This window comes from Peromyscus leucopus, chromosome 5 (assembly GCF_004664715.2).
Source record: "Peromyscus leucopus breed LL Stock chromosome 5, UCI_PerLeu_2.1, whole genome shotgun sequence".
Taxonomy (NCBI): domain Eukaryota; kingdom Metazoa; phylum Chordata; class Mammalia; order Rodentia; family Cricetidae; genus Peromyscus; species Peromyscus leucopus.
The window spans coordinates 141,859,270-141,881,445 of NC_051067.1; the positions used below are offsets into that span (position 1 = coordinate 141,859,270).

The window sequence follows — 22,176 nt, forward strand, 5'->3', positions numbered from 1 at the left end:
CAAATCAGCAGCTAATGTGCAGTAGATACTTTGGCTTTGTGTTTAACATAGATCTACACTCAGACTAGATTTTCAACCTTGACCTAGCCCATGATGATGTAGAATTTCATGCCAAAGTTTGTTAGACTTTAAGATGTTTATTTAACACAAGTATGTTTTGATATGGGGGTAATGAATCCACTTGCCACATTCCATGTGTGGAGGTCAGAGGACAACTTTGTGGAATGGGTTCTCTCCCTCAACCTTTATATGGGTTCTGGGGCGTGAAGTTGGGTAACCAGACTTGCAAAGTAAACACCCTTATCCACTGAGCTATTTTTCCAACCCTAACATCCCAGAAGAAGGGAAGAATTACAGCAAGCAAATAAAAACAGGACAGTGTGGGGCCAACCCAAAGTGAAGCAAACCACCAGCTCATATTCCTCAATAGCTTCAAGAACTAACTGTATGAAACATGAGATATTGACAGCCACGGGGCCACTGCTGAAGAGGACTCTGAGAGAAGCCATGACGGGAGAATGTGCAGCAATGTGTTGGAAAAAGACACCTCAATAACAGTTAACGCTGAAAGGCCCAGGTATCTAAATCTCATGAACCAGTCACAAGGGGGGCAGCAGACTGGCAAACAGCCCCATCCATCAGTTCCTTAACCCATAATGCCACACAGAGGTTTTATGCAAGGAATTAAATTCCCGGAGTATTAATTTCCCAACCTGTAAAATGGGCACGATGTTAAAGGCTGCATTTGATTGTTAAAAGGCTTAACTGGGTGTGTGTGTGTGTAAAGTGTGTAAAGTGCTGTGGGATGGCCTGTATGTCAAATCTGTTGCTCTGATTGGTCAATAAATAAAACGCTGATTGGCCAGTGGCCAGGCAGGAAGTAGGTGGGACAAGGAGAGAGGAGAATACTGGGAAGCAGAAGGCTGAGGCGGAGAGACACTGCCAGCTGCCGCCATGACCAGCAGCATGTGAAGACGCCGGTAAGCCACCAGCCACATGGCAAGATATAGATGTATGGAAATGGATTAATTTAAGCTATAAGAACAGTTAGCAAGAAGCCTGCCACGGCCATACAGTTTGTAAGCAATATAAGTCTCTGTGTTTACTTGGTTGGGTCTGAGCGGCTGTGGGACTGGCGGGTGACAAAGATTTGTCCTGTCTGTGGGCAAGGCAGGAAAACTCTAGCTACAGTAAAGTGTGTAAAGTGTGTGTACAGTGCTTGACACACATTAAATGTCTGATGAATGTCAGCATCATTTCGCCCTTCACTCCTTCAGCCTCCATTTAATGAGAACTCTTCTTTGCTGCTAGGGCTTGCACTCAATGAGAAACATCACCAGCAAGACTACTGAACAGAAAAAAAATTCATATTCCTCTGGAAACAGACTCGGATAGTTCTAAACTCACAATCATTTCTAGAATTAAGTCATCAAGGGGAGAGACAAAATTATCTAACTATGGGTAAAATTCAAAGCACTGAAGAGGCCTTGGTCAAGTGGTCCATGATCCCAACTGCTCAGGAGGCTGAGGCAGGAGGACTGCCAGGTCATGGCCAGCCTTGGCTACAAGTGAGTTCAAGGCCAGCCTGAGCAACTTGGTGAGCTAAACTAAATAATTAAAATAAACAAATGAAAAGCTAAACGGGAAGGCTGGGCATGTACCATAGAGATAGAGCGCTGCCCGCCATGTGTAAGAGCCTTCGCTGAACCCCTATTGAACTACAGAAAGACGACTGAAGGCTAGACCATACCGGAGAGGTAAAACAGGACAAACTGAGAGCTCTTCACAGTCTCCTCATTCCTCACCACAGGCCTACAGCCAAGGCACAGGGAAGTCATTTCCCCAAGTCCACACAGCTACGAGGAACACTCTAGAGGAACTCGACTTTATAGTCTGTGCTCCACATCGAGGCACTCGGCCACCGCTTGAGTAAGTGCCTGTCCTTAGAAAACTGATAAGTGACAGCAGCATAAGTCAAGGGTCAGGTGAAAGTTTCTTCCGTCCTCCCTGCCCCTTGCCCCTCCCATTGGTGCTTGTCTTCCCCCCCCTGCGTTCCCTTCCTCCCACACTCATCTCAGGATATCTAAGTAGGTCACAGGGAATGCACTGGGCATTCATAAGTACATTTTAGGAATCTGTTTTCTAATGATGAAAAACAATTTCTAGTCTGACTCATTCCAGAACTGCAAGGAAAACAGCTGAGACCAAAATTTTTCACTATCAGTCAAGAACTCAAAACCCCATGTTATTCCCCCTGCCACTGACAAGGGCACTCCTTTGGGTATGACTCACTCTACAGGCCAAGTTCACCTGGGTGTTAGTTAGCCTGTCTAACTTCAGTGAGGGTCACGATAAAAATCAGAACTGTCAAACTACCTGTTAACTGCTTAGAAGGTTGTGTTAAGCATATATCCCACCAACCACAGAGTTACGGGGCTCTTATCCTACACTAAAAATAAAATAAAGCATTCCAGGCCCCTCTTCAAAAAGTAATTGTGTGGCACATGTAATTTCTAATACTAAAATACTGTCTTTCCATACAATGGAAATCTATCAGTATATACCTGCTACTGATCCAGCAACATGAACTCAGGACACCAATATTTTCGGTTAGTGGCTTTGCTGTCGTGAAGAAATAGCTTGTTTTGTGGAAACTGAGGACTGTGAAGAACTAAACACTAGCCTGGCAGGCAGATAAATACTATTCCACCTACTGCTGGGACTCCCCGGAGTTCTGAGCATCACTGCTGTGACAAGACTCTTAAAGTCTAGCAAGTGAGAGAACAATGAAATGTACAGCATGCGTGGGGAAACAAATTATGTCCAAAGAGAGAAGATCTGCCCAGAGTGGAGCAATGGAAAAGGGGGGGCTGGAGAGCTGAGCCAGGGGGGACACGTGCTTCTAAGTTTTTGTCAATGTCATACACCAGCTGGGCTCACCAGGAAAGAAGGAATCTCAACTGGGAAATTCCCTCCATCGGACTGGTGTGGACAAGTCTGTGGACATTTTCTCCATTAATGACGTGATATGAGAGGACCCAGTCCGCTGTGGGTGGTTCCACCCTGGGCAGGTGGCCCTGAGGTATGTAAGGATGCACAGCCGAGCAAGCCTTGAAGAGCATGTCATCAAGCAGCATTCCTCTGTGATTCCTGCTTCAAGCTCCCATCTTACGTTTCTTCCTTAGCTCCCCCCAATGATGGACGTACTCTGTAAACTGACACTTTGTTCCCACAAGTTAGTTGGGGTCGGTGTTTTACCACAGCAACAGAAACCTAAGTAGGACAGAAAGTATTTTTTTTTTCTAAAGCACAGAAAAGATAATGGAAGATAGCAACCTTTCAGGAAAGTCCCCTCAGGGGCACGGAAGCCCTCTTCCTGGACTCTGCTTAGACACAGTGGCCCAAAATGCCTCTGTGTTAGTTTCCTGTTGCTGCTATAACAAGTTATTATACACACGAACTTGTATAACACAAGTTCATCAGCTCCAACAACACATCAACTTAGCTCCTAAGTCTGGGCCTCAGGCATCTGTACATCCCATCTGGAAGTTCCAGGTAGAGAGAACCCCATCTTTCCTTTTTAGTTTCTAGAAACACCACCTGCATTCTTTCATTCCCAGCCCTTCCTCCATCTTCAGAGTGACCTTCCATGACCTCAGCTTAAATCAGCAGACCTCTGAATCTGACTATCTCCCTCCTCTCCTCACCTAAGATACTCCACCTTCTCAAAATCCTCCATTTGATCCTCTCTGCAAAGTCCCCTCACCACAGAAGGTCCCAGATTCTATTAGCTCTGGGGATAAGGAAATGGCCTCTTGTGGAGAAAATTACCCGACCTACCATCTAATACAGGTAATGCCTAGCTGCATTTCCCCCTCTTCACTGGGGAAATTGTAACTACAAAGTGGACCATCTTAGTAAGTGAGATGCAAAATGTAGAAACCACTCACCAGTTTCCGATGAAACGAGGGTCGTTCTGATCAAGGAGAACAGGATTTCTGGGATCGACATAAAACCCAATGAGTAGGCCACCTAGTAAATATCCTACCGCAGGGCCAAGGGCTCCCATGACGTACATGATGGCTGAGGAGACAGAAGGAAAGACAACAGACAGACAACGTTACCCAAGAGCTAAAGCTCTCTGACCTTATTGTCACACCGACTACGTCAAGGCTACGCTCTGTGGCCGTCTTCTGAGATGTTCATGCTCACACTGGACTTCAAACTTGACCCTTTATTGCACTGTCCCCTGTGGCCTTCTTACAGCATCAGAGTCAATTAGCGAGCTTTGTGGTTGCTTCTGTTCTGACTTCTAATATGAGTATCCAGGCCACTCCCTAGAACTTCTAAATTCAAATTTCTTTTTATTAGCATATTTTTTGATTGGGTACGATAACGGGTTCATTGTGACGTTTCCATACATACAATGTGTTTTTATCATATTCGCACCCCTTACCTCCTCCTGTTCCCTTCATACCAATCCCCATCCTCTTCCCACCTAGTCCCCCCTAGCTTCGTGTGCTTTTCTTTATGACTTAATCATTTTCATCAGGGTTGCCTCCAGGGCCTTGGGTGAGAGAGATTTAAATTCAATTTTTGAGAGTAGAGACCTGGACTGATTAATAAGGTCATCATTGGCTAACCAAGAGACTTGGAAGGAAGGAAAGATTCTCCAAGGAGAAAAACAGAGGGTGTCATTTGTCACAGCTGGAAGATTCTAGAGAGATGATGAATCTGGAGGGCAGAGCTGTCCTGAAGGCTGGATTCAGTTGAACTAGCAGACACTGCTCAAGTGTCCACTGCCTACTAGCATTTTTGTTAAATTAGAATCAAATGAGATTTTAGAATGCCTTTGGTTCATTGCTAATTGAGGAACCTCGTTTTAAAAAGAATAAATATCCATAAATGACATCATTCATAAAGTACAAGTGGAAGGCATCAGCCACAGATGGACCAGAAAATAGTTTGTTAAAACCTGTCCAAAGAGCTGGGTGAGGATGTCCCACTGTACGCAGGTCAGAAAGGCAGTCACTGGATTCAAAACACTTTTGCTGTCAATGGATTTGTAGGGGAAAAAATGTTATTAGCATTATTTTTCTGGGTTTTTTGTGACAGGGAGCTACCCTAGGCTAGCCCTAAATTTGGGCTCCTCTCGCTGCATTAGCTTCCAGGTTACAGAGCTGCAGGTGCATGCCCCTCCCTAGTCCTGCCTCTGCTTCATTTTTCCACATTTCTATTTCCACTTCTATAATTTAAAATTCTAAAATGCCACATTGAAAATCTGAAGGTGAGATATGGAATTCCTTGAAGTCACTGAAGACTCTCGACACACTCCTCCCGTTTCCCCTGCTGAAACTCCATACTTGGGGACAAATCCATTGACATTTTCAAGTCTCTGCTACACGCAAGGCATAAATAACCAACACTGGTGTTAGGCATTTCTCATTCCTAGCATTGCTGATCATTTGTAACCACCAAATAGAGGTGTTTAAATATGCAGCCTTTAAACAGCATGTCTTTACCAGAAAATGATCAGAATGGTTTTACTCTACTTCATTATCATGCCTGAATAAACTTTGACCTTGTCACTCCTACATAAAATCACAGACAAGACCAAGACAGCAGTTTAATACCTTCTCACCTTTCACACCATTACAAATAAAAATCACAGCGCTCATTTCACAGAATCATCCACATAACAACAAGACTTCCATTAATGGTGCTTCCATTGTCCATCTGGAAATAGAGAACAGAAGCAAGCCTCGAATAAACAGCACCCTTCCAGAACTGGGATTTTGACAAACACCTTGGTAATTTCTCAGTCTATAGCCTCCACTCAAAAATATAAAGCACTTTTTTCAAGATATGGGTATTCCTGTATGCACAGAAAGGTAAAATTAATGTTTACATCTCTGAGCAAGCCAGACCCACTTAGAACCTAAGACTCCAAGGCCAAAGCAGGACACAAGTCATCTTTCCCAAACAGTTCTTCTGGCATGAAAGGCCGTCTTGCACACAGACCTGGAAGGGGTTTGGCTGCCCTGCTGTTTGCCACGGAGCACAATGGCATGGACACAAAAAGAGCATTCTGTACAGCAAGTCCACACAGTTCTCCAGTGGATGGAGAATCCATCAGACAACGCCAGAAAAACCTCAGCTGCTTTATAAACTAGAGACGAAGCTTTCAAAATTCAGTGATGCAATAAGAAACATTTGCTTTTATTATATAGCAAGCATATGAAGCCCAGCAGAATGCTCTCTCTCTCTCTCTCTCTCTCTCTCTCTCTCTCTCTCTCTCTCTCTCTCTCACACACACACACACACACACACACACACACACACACACACACACACTTCCTCAGGCCCGTTTTGTTTGCTTGCTTGCCATGATGAGTACCCAGCCTAAGGCCTTCCATGTGTAGCACAAGCACCCCACCACTCAGCTACACCTTGCCCTTTCCTCAGTGTACACACATTCTCTTCATTCAGCTCCATTTAGCAAATCCACCATTCTCCGAGAAGCCGCTAGTCACTCCTGCTCAGTGAGTTTACTTATTCATTGACTAACTGGCTGTCAGGGAAACGCACTGCTGAAGCAAACTTACAGCACTCACCCTCCCACCCCGAACCTCCACACCCTCCCCACTCATGTGCACAGACACATCGGAAGTGCTCCCTCTGGAGTCCCAAGGTGGAACAGACTCTGGCCTCCGGCTATCACTCTAATCTTCCCTTTTAAACGTGTTTGCATTAATTCTTTGAGAAGTTCATACAATGTAATTTGATCATACTCACGGCCACCACTCTCCCTGACTCCTCACAGAAACACTTCCCACCTCCCTACCCCCTAACTTCCTGTCTCTTTTTAAAAAATAACATCGTGAGGGCAATTTGTCCTATTCACATATTCCTGAGTGTGAGGTCATTCATTCACTACCCCTTAAAGAAACTGACTCTGTCTCACCCAGGAGCAACCAACTGCCAAGAGTTCCTCAGTTAAGAGTTGGGCCTTGTGGGGTCAGGGTGGTGGCACACACTTTTAATCCCAGCACTCTGGAGGCAGAGGCAGGTGGATCTCTGAGTTCAAGGCCAGGCTGGTCTACAAAATGAGTTCCAGGACAGCCAGGGCTATTACACAGAGAAACCCTGTCTTTGTTAAAAAAAAAAAAAAAAGTTGGGCCTCATGAACCATTCCCCCGGCCTCTAGGCTGGACTGTTGGTAGGCTTGATCTTGTGTGAGTCTTGTGCAGGAAGCCACAGCTGCTGTGAGTCCATGAGTGCAGTGGTCCTGGCATACCCAGAAGACACAATCTGGCTCCAACCTCTGGCTCTTTCATCTTTCCGACCCTCTTCTACAATGGTCCCTGGGTCTTCAGGGGAAGGGAGATGTACACATTCGGTTATGGCTGGGCACTTCACTGATACTCTGCATTTGTTTCTGTAGCAGCCGCTGCCCATTGCCCAGAGAAACTTCTCTGATGAGGGCTGAGACCCTCACTAGTCTATGAGTAGAGGCAAGGGAATTTAGAGGACGGTTTGTGCCCATTTAGTAGAATACTGGCCACAGGTCCACCCTTGGGACTATGAACCCCCCACCCATGGTTTCTTGGCCAGGTTTACAGTACCTGGCATGTGTTTCCCTTTGTGGAGTAGGCCTTAAATACAACCAGAAAACCTTGTGCCTTAACATTTGTATAACTCCAGTCTTAAAGTCATAAGATCTGATGCCGAAATTTGGGGGTGATACTCCCAGAGTGGCTGACACACCATTCTTCCTTGGATGATCCACACCCTCCCTGGGCTGTTCTACCAATCTGCATTCTATCTACTCTTTCAGGCCCAAGTCCTCTGTGAGGACCCCTCTTCCCTAAGAGTCCCTGTAGACTACATACTGTCTGTTCCAGTGGCACCCACACTTCAACAAGCAGACCTATCAGTAAAAGGCTTTATGTACTTATCCCTACTGTATGTACTTTTCTTTATAAATAAGATGTGCACACCATTGTCATATGCATAGTATTTCATACAATCATATCAGGTGCTACACACAATTCATCATCTGTTTTCTTAATTTATTCAAATACATCTTAAAGAAGGAAACATGAACCATGCTTTTCTGAATTTCCCCCTAACTTAAAACAGAATGACTGACAGATGAAGCACTGTAGCAACTATAGTAAAGAGACAATGAGGAGCTGGTGTGCATGTGGTGATGCACACCTTTAATCCCAGCACTTGGGAGGCAGAGTCAGGCAGATCTCTGTGAGTTCAAGGCCAGCCTGGTCTGCAGAATGAGTTTCAGGACAGCCAGGGCTGTTACACAGAGAAACTCTGTCTCGAAAAACCAATCCAAAAAATAATAAAAGGAGAAACTATGAGCAAAGACAGAGCCAAACTGCCTCAGTTTAGCCCCAAACCCCACATCTTCACAATGGCAAGTTATTTAATCTCTACCCATGATAGTATAATTCTGTACATCAAATGCTTGCACATAATGCATATCTGTGGTGATAGATGGTGTACTCTAATAAAATTTGCCTGAAGATCAGAGAACAGAGTAAACCACTAGATTAAGCATAGATGCCAGGCAGTGGTGGCACATACCTTTAATCCTAGCACTCGGGAGGCAGGGATCCATCTGAATCTCTGTGAGTTCAAAGCCACCGTGGACTACATGAGATTGACTCAGTCTAGGAGAGAAAACAGAGCCAGGCAGTGGTGGCACACACTTTTAATCCCAGTACTTGGGAATCACATGCCTTAAATCCCAGTATTGGGGAAGTACACACACCATTAATCCCAGCACTAGGAAGAAAGTGATGGCTGGGCAGAGAAAGGTATATAAGGCATGAGGAGACAGGAACTAAGGTCTTTTCAGGCTGAGGAATCCTAGAGGTAAGAGGTAGCTTGTTCCTTTGTTTCTCTGATTTGCCCCAATACCTGGTACCAGGTGTTTTTTTTTATTATAACAACAGTTTAAGATTTGAGCAACACATCTAAGAAATACAAAGTTGTATTCTTTACCTATGTACTTTCTAATATTGTTACATGTTAATTTGGGGTGGGGAAGACAAGACCTCAATCTGTAGCCCAGGCTGGTCTCATTCAGGACACTTGTCCTGCTTCAGTCACCTGATTGCTGAGATTATACATGTGAGCCACAACACCAGGCATTAAATATTACTTTTGCAACTGGGTAGATGGTTCACTTGATAAACTGCCTATCACACGGGCATGGGGAACTCAGTTTAGGTCTCTAGCACCTATGTGAAAACCAGACAGAGTGCAAGCATCTGTCACTACAGTGTGGATGTGGGCAAAGACAGGCAGATCTCTGTGCCTGGTGCCTGAAGAAGTTAGAAGAGGTTTTCAGATGCCCTGGAACTAGAGTTACAGATGGTTGTGAGCCACCACGTGGGTTCGAGGGACCAGACCTGGGTCTTCTACAAGAACAAATGCCCTGAACTGCTGGGTCTTCTCGCCAGCCCTGTTGTTATTCTGTTCAAATAAATCAGAGGGGGTTTTCCATGCCATATTATATTATATTATATTATTATATTATATTATATTATATTATCATGAGTTCATTCAGAGAAAATCCCAAGAGGACAAAATACAGATTCTCTAGAAATCACCCACAAGCTCTACCATCCAGAGAGTAACAGTAATAGTTATACAGATTAAGCATTCTTAACCTAAAATTCCTAAATCCAAACTGCTCCAAAATCCAAAATGTATTTGGTCCCAATAATTCAGATAAGGGACCCTAAAGCTTTAAAGGGATTAAAAACACATACTCTGCACTATTCATATGCTGTTACATTTTAAAATCAGATTTATATTGTGCCTATTATTCATTTTTCACATAAATATCTCACATGTCCTGTCAATAACATTGATATAGCTAACTGGCATCATCATACAGTTGTATTGGTATCATCATACAGTTCATTTAATAATCCCTCCTGGGTACTCTTTTGATTCACAAATGTGGAGTGAGAGTTGTTCCTCTGAAGATGATATTTGTCATATGTGTGGGACACAGACTGAAACCCCAACAAACAAAATCATGACCTCCAGCTCCCAACTATATTCAAAACCCTCCATAGGAAGAAACCAGTGGTGATGGGAAGGGCGGGAAAGGCCACCCTCAGCTGCCAAGCTCTCCACCAGCCTCCACCTTGGACTTCAGAGTTGGTTGAGTAAGGACAAGGGGAAGCCGGACTCCACAAAAACTCCCAAATTGTCCCATTGCCTGCTTCTTGCCCATGTTTCTGGCACTTGTCTGTGTCCTTATGTTCCTTTACCTTCAGACTTTCCAGTTTTGCCTTCTTAAATTATTTTTCACCCTAACATATTTTCATTTCTGCTTTTTTGTTTGTTTTGGTTTTTTGGTGGGTTTTTGTTGTGTTTTTTGAGACAGGGATGCTCTGTGTAGTCTTGGATGTACTGGATCATTTATGCTTTTTTACATCATATCATGTGAACTGCTTCTGAAGCTCACTTACCAACCATTTCATATTTAACTCTCTCCCGTATAGATTTAGCCTTGATTGCCATCTCTCCTCTTTTACTTTTTGCTTTCATTACGTTTCTTGGGCTGTGACGATCCAATGCCTGACAGACAGGAAGGATTCAACTTGGTTTGTGGGTTGAGTGGGTACAGTCTATCATGAAGACGTTCGTAGCAGTGAAAATGTATAACTGTGACTACACACATAGATCAGGAAGCAAAGAGAACTCAGATCCAAAAGGGTACTGAGAGACAGTCATTTATTACCACCCTCTTGTAACCCATTTCCTCTGGGTAAGATCCACCTCCTGTTTCAGAAACTTCCCAAAGTAGCATCCGTAGCTGGAGAGCAAATGTTTAAACACACAAGTCTGTGGGGGTCATTTTACATTCAAATCATATCATTCCACCCCTGTTTCCCTAGGCCCATAGCCATCTCATAGTGTAAAATGCATCCAGCCTAACTTTAAAAGTCCCACAGTCCTACAGTTCCAACAGCATCCTCTAGCTCCATGTCTAACATCTGAGGTCCACAGTGGAATCATCTGAGTTTAAGAGTCTCAGGTAGCAGTCCCTACAATCCCTGCCGCCTAGAGCACATGTGGGCTCTCTTAGGCTGGCAACATTTAAGAACTTTAGCTTTCCTTGGGAGATAGCCCACTGTCCCGGCATCTCCAGCATGGTAGGGTCTCCATTGCACCTCAGGCTTCATCTTCACAACTTCGTGCAATGCCCTTCAGGGCCTCCTTGACTGCAGGAAATCTGACCCTGTCACACATTCCCCGGCTTCAGTACCTTTCTGAAACCTTGATGCCAGTTCCCACAACCCTATAACATGTGCATTCTCTAGGACTCCAAATCAAGTACCACGCTGGCGATGACAGCAGATTCCACAATGAACACAAGATGTAACCTGGTCCCTCTTCACTACAACTGCAATGGCCTTTGAGTGTCTGGGCGGCTGGACCTGAGAAAACATTGCTGTAGGTGGTCGTGTTGGGACATGACTACTCTACCTATTTAGGCCTCCGCTTTTAAGCACTTTCTTCCTATATGAAGGTTTTCCGAATGAGTATATGTTGTTACATTCTGGAGGTTTCCACGAGTGAGGTCTTCCCCCACCCCCAGGTGCTTTTCCTACTGCCCCAGGGCAAAATAAGGCAAGGTTTCTTGTTAATTGTGCAAATCTTTTTTAACAATTATCTTTATTTTGTCCTCAGCTACCTGTCAACTTTAAATCAGCTCATTCTTCTTTCTTGGCCAAATTACGTTTTTCACAATCTTTCTGCTCATCTTCCTGTTCACTGTAAATTTGGATTAAAGCAGTATCACCATGGCAAAGCCTAGATGTTATGTTGTCTTAAAATCGCCTCTGTGGGATGTAGAGCAATGTCTCAGCAGTTAACTTCATACATGGCATACCTGGTTAACTGGGGTGATGATTCTCTCTCATATCACCCCAGTAGGGGGACAGGTAACTTCTAAATCCAAGGTCTCTGAAGAGGAACCACTGGCACTAGACAGCCAGGCCACTGGTTCATCTGCTCCTGAGTGGCCCCAGCGACCTCAGTGGAGACTCGAGGGAGGAAGTAAAGTCATCTGAGGCCACACCCTCCTGTGTTTCCTTAGTCCCTGTCAAGCTGCCACCCCCATTTCAAGAAGAATTTAAAAGTGTTCCTTCTTCATCACAAAAACCTAACCATGCTGCACTGGAGAGGGTCGCAGACATGGTTGTTCTGATGAGCTGATTCCAACTCTATGGCATACTTTTTTTAATTCTATCATCCCAGGTGGATTCTTCAACCAGCCTCTATGTCTAGCCCTGAATCACAGGAAGTGATCCCAGAATTCCTTACAGCAGTTGGCCGGCCAGCCATAGCCTCATAGGGTGTGGGAAACTGAGTAGCCCTAGCACAATCAACGAAGATTCCAGTATCATGACAGCCTACGGAGTTACTGCCTTTCTGGCTTCATACCCTAGATGCTAAGGAAGTCACTCCTTCATCCACTCTGTGGCAAGGCACTGGAGCAAGTCAGGGCCAATTGCAAAGGTCAATATGACTGACAAAGGGTCCCCCAGTGAAGAATGCATAAAACTATGATTCAAGGGGCAATAACTAGATGGGACATCAACAATATGTTGTGGAGTGGAGGGGAGGAAGGATCTGTTGTAATTAGTCAAGGGAGAAGGGTGGAGGTATTGTGGGAAAGATGACTTCTGGCATAACCCTCTTAGGATGTGGGCAGAGCCATCTGCATGGGCAAAGGCAGAGATGTCTAGAAGTGTGTTTAAGAAACTGCGAGTATCCGTGGTACTTTATTTGTAGTAGCTAAAGCTGGAAACAACGAAAAGATCTGGTAGTAAACGGACTAGTAACTGTGGTAAGTTCATACATTAGAACATTGCTTATCAGTCTTAAAGAATGTGTTAACAATACATGCTAAAACATGGAGACATTTCAAAATCTCAAATGCAAGATGGAGGAGAGTGAGCACTACTGGCCTCTACCCTGGTGCCACCCATAGACCTCAGTGCACAGGCAACTGTACGAGCACAAGCTGCCTGCTCTGCTTCCCTGAGGACAGTCAGACCGGCTGGTGGCAGTGCTGACTTCTCCCACACGGCAGTGTCCAATGGAAAAACCGGTCCCATTTGACTGTGAAGGAGTAAGCCACTTCCTCTGGGCAATGGAGGGCGGATGGGTAGGCAGTCGTAGTCCAGGGTGTCTCCATGTCTGTTTCCTGCTTTGCTTTGTCTGAAAATCCAGAATACCATGTGGCTGCCAGAGATCTCTCTGTCCACCTCATTCCTGCTGTGCCCAGGTCTTGGGTACTCAAGTTCCCCTCCCCATGTATTCTGCTTGTTTATGGGCAGAATTCATTGAGAGAACCACTACCCTCAAGTAGGGTGGACATCTTTCTTTCTGGTACTTGAATCTCTGCATCCTCTTCTGGTCAAAGCCATCCCATTTTCTCTCAGCATCCACTCCCTGCTGGTCCATTCAGTCTTCACGGCCTGTTCTCCATTGGACCTTGTCCTGCATGATTCACTGGTAGCAGGTGACAAACTAGGCCAGTCAGATGCTCTTCTCTCCACATGATTCCTCTGTGCCCACGTGGCCCAGTTCCAGACTTCTTCCAGAACTCTGCTCAGACACTACTTCCCAGAGTAGCCATGGCTCCCCACCATCTATACAGTCCAACACCTGCCATCGCCCCGTCTGGTTGGCCTGACTGTTATAGTTTCCATCAGCACTCATACCACCACGTGCGGTATGCACGTGTTAACCTCTCTCATTGCAGCATCTGTTCTGTGGGACCAAGAACCAGTCTTCACTGTCTCCTTATCAATGGCTGAGGAGCGCTGACCGTAAGCCGATAAAGATTTGTTGAACAGAGAGACAAGATGAAGACAGGAGCCGTGAACCTGGAGTGAACACACTAAAGCAGCCGAAGCCTCAGCCTTAGAACGCAATCTGAAGAGTCGTGTGCTGGCTCCCGGGGGACCCCTGTCGATCCTCGTGAGCCTTCTGTCCCTCCTCCCACGCCTAAGTCTGTGACTTACCGGTTGGTCACTGCGGGTTACAGTCACGGAGGCCTCACTTTTGCCTTTACCATGTTCTCCTACGGTTCCCTCCCTTCCCTTGTTGGGGTTTCCTTGGGGTCTCACAGCCCAGTCCATAACGGGACTGGATTGCTGCAGCATCGTCTGAACCTGATCTTTTATTTATCAGCTTCTGCTTTTAGATTGCTCGCTGCCTCCAGCTTTTCACTGCTCCCGCTGGACCAGGAGGTACATCCTCGGCAGCCCCGTCACTAACCTCGAGAGCCAGTGCAGACAGTGGATTGGCTGTAAAGGTGACTTAGGTCCAGACTCGGAATCCGAGCTTGCGCCTGGAACCTTGTGTTCTTGTACATGTCTGCAGGCTTGTGTTCTACGTGCATGCCCGCAGTCCTCTGTGCCTAGTGAAGCCAGCGTGGGACCCCGTGCTGGGAGGCCACCTCTTGTACTCGCTTGGTGGCACATCGACTGAAGGTAAGAGACATGAAAAGCAGCCCCCGCTCCACTGAAGTGCCGCGCCAGTGATGCCAACTCTCATTCCAGCTGCGTGCAAGTTCCTGGAAGACTGCCAACATCCTTCATTGTACCAGAGCACCAGACTTAAAGAAAATACCCCTCCTCTCATTCCTGCCACTCACCAGCCCAGGGATAAGGGCCCTTTAGTCTCAGTTATTTTGAGAAGTGATTTTTTTTTCTTTTAAAAGACTCAATTATTTTGACATAGAGCTGACAGCAGGAGACGGGCTGCGACGGCAGTCGGGGCTCAGTCTATCACTTGCCGAGGCATCAAGGGAGCATCTTGGGTCATGAAGGAGAGAGGCGAAGGCCTTGAATAGACTCCTTGCCTTTCCTCCTAGCAGCAACCGTTGATTCATTTTGAGAACCACCTTATAGAAACAGTCTCAAAGAAGTCTGAAAATTATTTAGGGTATACCCTGTCCCCCCAGAGAGGATGTACAAGTGCATACAGAAGAATCCATCTGCCCTTAATCAATATCTGGGGCCTAGAAGGAGGCTATTGAATGTGCTGTGACTTCCAAGTGTCATGATGGCCACGTGCGAGCGTACGCTATCAGTGCCGCAGGACAGACTTCAGCTGTCAGGCAGCCCAAGAAATATCAGCCCATTTTATCCTTCCAAAAGACTTACGGCTTTCATTTGTTAGTTAAGAAAAAAGGAAGGAAAGAAGAAGGAAATAATTCAAGTTTTTTGTTTTTTTGGTTTTGTTTTCTTGTTGTTTTTTTTTTTTTTTTTTTTTTTTTTTGGTTTTTTGAGACAGGGTTTCTCTGTGTAGCTTTGTGCCTTCCCTGGATCTCGCTCTGTAGCCCAGGCTGGCCTCAAACTCACAAAGATCCGCCCAGCTAGGCCTCCCAAGTGCTGGGATTAAAGGCGTGCGCCACCACCGCCCGGCCTCAAATTTTATAAAAAGTTAAGAATAATTCCTCCAATAATTCGAACAGAAAATACACGAAGCTAATCAAAACACCAGTGAAAAGCATGGACCTTCACAAGTTACCAAAGAAATAGAAAATGTGAACAATAAAGTGTGAAGCTTGTCGGTATATTGAGGCAGCTTTAAAACATCAGTGAACTGGCCATTCTTACAGGTTACTGGGGCAGACTTACACAGTCAAGCTTTTAAAATATTTCTACACACACACACACACACACACACACACACACACATATATATATATATATGATTTGTGTTTTGGAGACAGGTCTCACGCATTCCAAGCTGGCTTTCAACTCATTGGAGAGTTAAAGATGGTTTTTCAGTCCTGATCCTTCCTGCCTGCTTCCTGCAGAGCTGGGGATCGAAGCCAGGGTTTCATACATGCTAGACAAGCACTCTTCCAACGGAGATCCATGCCCAGAGACAACATGTATCGGTGCATTCCACACAGGAGGAAAATAGAGACAGCAGTAGTGCCAGAGAGACTAAGTATAAAGATGTAGTACAGCCATTAATTTTAATATTTATGAAAGTTTTATGCCTTGAGAAAATACTTGTCTCTAAAGTTTCAGGGAAAACAAAGAATACAAAATACATTGACAGTGTGATCGTATTTTTGTCAAAAGCCTAAGTTTAAATTTAAAACAAAAAACTGTATGTTTAATAAAAGTTTATAGAGCTAATAAGCAAGTTTGGAAAGTGTGAAAGATGAATATTAAAATCAACTGTATTTCTATATATACACAATGATCGGGAGCTCAAAACAATACTATTTGCAAAAGCATCAAAAATATAAAGGTGCAAGGTATATTGGTGCATATGTATCATATATATGTTATATGTATGGACACATACATACCATGGAGGGGCAATGAGATGGTTCAATGGGTAAAATTGCATTCTACACAAGCCTGATGACCTGAGTTCAATCCCTGGAACCTACATAGAAAGGTCAGATGCAGTAGCGTGCTTTTGTAATCCCAGCACTCTACAGTGAGGTGAGAAACAGAGGCAGAAAGAAGCCTGGAACCTTGCGACCTGACCTGACCTGAATGACATAGCAAGGCAGAAAGCAGAGAAATCCTGCTCAAAACCAAGGTGGAAGCAGAGAAACAACTCCTCTGACCTCCACATGCACACACTGCATCCATGTACCCACACCAACACACACACATCATATATAAACACACAATAATAATAATAAAATAATAATAAATAGCCGGGCGGTGGTGGCGCACGCCTTTAATCCCAGCACTCGGGAGGCAGAGGCAGGCGGATCTCTGTGAGTTCGAGGCCAGCCTGGGCTACCAAGTGAGCTCCAGGAAAGGCGCAAAGCTACACAGAGAAACCCTGTCTCAATAATAATAATAATAATAATAATAATAATAATAATAATAACAATAAAATTTTTAAACTTCAGAAATATGTAAATACAAACATATATAATGTAGAGATAAATCAGACAAAATGTGCAATGCTTTTTGTTAAATATGTAAAAACACCTTTGAGAGAATTTAAAGATTCAATAAAGTAGAAAAGAGGCACACCTTATTTATGGCTTGGGACGTTCAATGTTGTTAAGCTTGTTAAGCTATCAAATCTTCCCAAATTGGCATGTGCATGCAATGTGATTCCAGTCAAAATTCCAACAGGGCTTTTGTAAAAACTGACAAACTCATTCTAAAATTTGTATCAAATACAAAGGACAAAGAATGCCCAACAATTCGGGTGGAGAACATAGACAACATAATGCCAAGACTTCTAGCTGTCACCCTTGTACCAGTGTGACACTGACCCACACCCAGACGGATTAAGCAAGGAAATGGAAAATGAAACCTAGGGACAGATGAACACAAACACGTATACAACTGGCTTTTGACCAAGGCACAAACACAATGCCCTGGGAAGGGCACAATATTCTCAAGAAGCCATGCTGAACCAGTAGATCTCCACACGTAGCACCAAGACAGATCATAGAGCTAATTGTGAAGCCTACGGTGTCCTACATCTAGAAGAAGATAACAACTGGGGAAGATATATTTGAACAGACACTGGACCAAAGAAGACGCGTGGGTGGCAAATCAGCCCGCGACACTGATCAGAATCTTCAGTGAGGAAAACACATGTGTGTTACTCACTTTTCTGTTGCTACAATAAAACACCATAAGGCAATGATAGAAGGACCCGCTCAGGGTCCCAAAGAGAAAGTCCATCCCAGGGGAGGCATGGGGACATTAGGGCCGAGCAGGAAGCTCAGAGCTCACGTCTTCAACCACAAGGACAAAGCGGAGAGAATGAAGTGGAAGTGGGGTGAGGCTGAAAACCCTCAGAGCCCTGTGTGGTACTTCCTCTAAAAGCCTCCACCCTCTAAACTTCCCCAGATAGCACTAACATTCCTCGACCAAGTGTTCCTACGTAAGCCTAGAGGGGACATTCCTTGTTCAAACAGTACAACACATTAAAACTAATTAAATACTACCAAATACCTTTCAGATGGTTAATTCCCAAGGTAGTAAAGAACTAGAACTCTCACATACTGCTGGTTGGAATATAAAATAGTACAGATGTTTTAGAAAACATTTTGGCCGAGTCCCAAGGAACTAAACACACACCTAATGTATGATATGATAATGTAGGTGTTTTCACACAAGAAATGAAAGCGTATGCACATACAAAAGCAGAATAGCCACACTTGATCTGTAGTAGCTAAAACTAGAAACAGCCAAAGTGTCTACCTCAAAGGGAGCAGAAAAATTGCATAATTTTCTTACACCACAATGCTGGTTATCAACACAAGGAATGAATTAATGATACACACTAAAACCTGGATGAATTCCAAAGTAAGTGAAAGAAAGACATTTGAAAAACACAAGCTACGTGATTTACCTTAGGAAATTCTAGATAATGCAAACCAGTCCCTAGTACTAAAGGCAAATCTGCTGTTGCCTGGGGACTGTGTTACAAAGATACATAAGGAAGCTTTTCACGATGCTGGATGTGTTCACAGACAATTCCAGTGAGTTGGGAGAGTGCCAGGTCCTTCCAAACTGTATATGAAAATATATACAGCTCATTCTGTGTCAATTTTTAAAGCTTTTTCCCCTCTTTTCTTTCATTTTATCCTATGTGTGGGTGTTCTACCAGTAAGTGTGTCTGTACACCACATGGGTACAGTGCCTGAGGAGACCAGAAAAGGGCATCAGATTTCCTGGAACTAGAGTTATAGAGAGTTGTGAGCCACCATGTGGGTGCTAGGTATGAAACCTGGGTCCTCTGGAAGAGCAGCCAGTGCTCTCAACTACTGAGTCCTCCCTGCTTTACGTCAATTTTACTTTAGAGGGACTAAAATGAGTGTTCTAAAAGTAGATTCTGGAGAAGACTGCACAATTTTATAAATTCACACCCCTCCCCCCACACAAAAATCACTGAATTATGTACACAGGGTGGAATGAATTTTATGGTATGTAAAATAATTTTGCAACTAGATGGAATACACTCATTTGTTCAAATTTAATAGCTAGGGTATGTCGACGCAAAAACACAGCTCTCACTTCAGAGGGATTAAGAGACGGGTTATTCAGAAGCCAAATGTAAGTATGGAAGCAGTTTCATTGGTTTACAGTAACAGAACAAAGAAATCCATGAATCAAGACACTTACAGGGGGTTGATAGCAAGACGTGGAAACCTCTGCTGTTGGCCTCAGATGCTGACTGATCAAACTCTACCCTTTGATTAGTGGGAAGCTGGGGTTCCATTAAGTTAATACATTCCAAAAGGTTTTTTTATAAAATCTCTTGGTCAGAATGTTTAGCAGGATATTATGTCCAACACAGGGTGAGAGATGGCCCAGGATCAATTGTATTTGGGCTCTGGACTTGCACCATCCCAACCTCTCCACATCACTGCAGTTCTGATTGGCTGATCAGCCTATACAGACAGCTTCTTTCCAGAAATTCTCACTCACAGGTTGAACAACCTTAATGGGATTTTTTTTTGGTGTGTCCTTTATTATTTTTCATTTTTTCACTTTTTTCAATTAAGAAAAGCAAAAGCATTTTTTGGAATTAACATTTTATTCTTTCAGCCATGAAATGCTTCTGTGCACATGAAGCCTGTTCACTTGGTGGCCTTGCTTAACCTGTCCCTCTACCGACAGCCTCCTACAGGGGCCCCTAACACACGGTGGCATGAGCACACCCCTGGGAACTGAGCAGACAGCACTTGGAAAGCAATCCTCCAAGTTTCCCTGTCTTCCTAAGAGTCACAGTGCCTTCTCAGAGGCCAAGCTATTGCACTGAATCAGGGTTGGCAAACTACCAGACAGATCCAGTAAAGAGCGTTGTATGGGAATGCAGCGATACAAATTCATTTGCCTACTCGGGTCCCGTTTTCCTACCACAACAGCAGAATTGGTAGTTGTGACAGATATGGGGGAGCCTACAAAGCCTAGAATAGTTACTGTCAGACCAATTATAGAAAGCACGTGCAGCCCTTTATAAAGAAGAATGACAGTCATTGAGTGTTTGCTGTATTCTAGATATTAGCTGTGTTTCCACACAGGGTCTTTTAAATTTTGCCTCCAATAGAGTTGTAGGTTGTAGTTACAACTCAGAGGTTTGAGTGAACTTCCATCACATGCATTTCTCAAAAAGCCACTTTGCTATTTAAAAAATATTTTTAGACAAAGTCTTACTACATATAGCCCTGGCAAGCCTAAAATTCAAAGTAAATCAGACTGGCCTTAAACTCACAGAGATCCACTTGCCTCTGTCTCCAGAATACTGGGGTTAAAGACTTGTGCCCGCCATACCTAGCTTACATGTTATATTTTTAACAGGCAAGCTCATGTAGAATAAAAATTGATTTGTGTGGCCAGGCATGATGGTGTAAGTCTGTAATCCATGCACTCAGGAAGGGCAGCTACACAGAATACATGGCCAGCCTAGGTCGCATAGTACCCTGCCTCCAAAAGAAGTTATAAAGGTAAAAATGAAAGACAATTTATAGAAAAAGAAATTTCATTTGCCAAGTCAAATTACAGGGACAGCAATTTCTCAAACATTCAATTTATAAGGGTATAAAGTTCAAGCAATATTTTAGTAGAACTATAATTCATGTAGGAGTAACATGATAACATAACTATTATTTAATGATTGTCTTCAGAAGCTGTACTACACACATCATTTATGACATCCAACACTAACAATTTTATGGAAAGAGGCTATTTTTCCCAGTTTAGAGATTTAAAAGATCAGCCCCTATCTGGGGATGTGGTTCAGTTGCTAGAGTGCTTGCCTAGCACACGGAAGTCCTGGGTTCCACCCCTCAGCACCACATAAACTGGGCAGGTTGGTGTGCACCTGAAATTCCAGCACTCAGGACGTAGAGGCTGGAAGATCAGAAGTTCAGAGCCAACCTCATCTCCATAGGAAGTTCAAAGCCAGCATGGGGTGCCAAATCCTAGGGATGTCGAGAAGACAGCATTTAGTAGGTGGTACAGCTTCAGAACTTGACCAAAGCCTGCCCTTGTTCCATTTAGAATCGTGTGTTTCATTTCAAACTACAAAAACATGATGAAAACTTAATGATAAATAGCATACTTATCATTAACCAACTACAACTCAAGAAAATATGAGCTGAAACTTAGTAAATATTTTTGGAACTGTGGGTGGAAGAAATCATAAGAGCATCCTCGATGAAAAAGAAGCTCATTGAGATTTCCATCTCCAGTTTTATAACTAATTGGCTGCCACGGGATGGCAGGAAAAGACACATTATCTGAAAAGCACATTGAAAGCATGCTGCATGACATTTTCTCCAGTAATTACAGGGAAGGCTCAGCAGCACACACCAGCTGTTTAATTTATCTCTTGGGAAGATTAAGTCACTGCCAGGAAGCACCTTCCAGGTAAACAGGCACAGAGTGACACAGCCATCTCCTCAGGCACTTGAGGAAGCACCATCTCCATGGTAACACCTAACAAGGGGAGTGATAACATATGCAGATGTTGCTACAGACTGCCAGTAGTCAAAGTCCACAGTTATTGAAAGGATGGCAATATAATTCTGTAAGATAATGTTGGACTCTTATTACTAGAAGATGCTGCACTAATGACTTCAAATGTATCTTCTCAGTTAATCTTCAGAACAACATATGTGAACAGTGCTTCAATTATTCCAATTTAAAGCATTTTCCTTTGTGAAAACTTCACTTTGTTAGTTATCTAACAATAAGAAAGATAATTTTGAAATATGGATTTACTTAGGCTAATATACATAGTTTTTTAGAGTTCCCTAGTGATACAGTAAAGGAAATACAGCAAATGACCAAAATAATTTCTGGAATTTTATTTTTAAATTTAAAAAAATGGTAGGGAGATAGCTTGGTTGATAGAACAAATGCTTGCCTATCATGTTCAAAGCTCTGAGTTCAATCCCCAAGTTCATCCTTGAACACACAGTCAGTTCACAGCCAGCCTGGGATACATGTCTCCAAAAACTGTGATTAAAATAGTGTTTCGTCGTCTAGGTCAATGACCACTCACCCAATATTCAAGTGATTCATGAGAACTCACACTATTGTGTCAGACCTTCATGTTTGTCTAAGATGACCATGTAGGTCTCATTGGGGGACTAGCTCTGTG

General features: G+C 43.8%; 1 protein-coding gene across 3 annotated transcripts in view; it reads right to left on the reverse strand.

The window, feature by feature from the left end:
• Positions 1–22,176, reverse strand: part of Slco5a1 (solute carrier organic anion transporter family member 5A1) — a 149,628-nt gene that overhangs the window by 77,025 nt on the left and 50,427 nt on the right. For all 3 annotated transcript variants that reach the window (XM_028864586.2, XM_028864581.2, XM_028864582.2), the window contains exon 3: positions 3,951–4,083. In XM_028864586.2, coding sequence (XP_028720419.1) covers positions 3,951–4,083 — 133 coding nt within the window. The remainder of the gene's footprint in view (positions 1–3,950; positions 4,084–22,176) is intronic.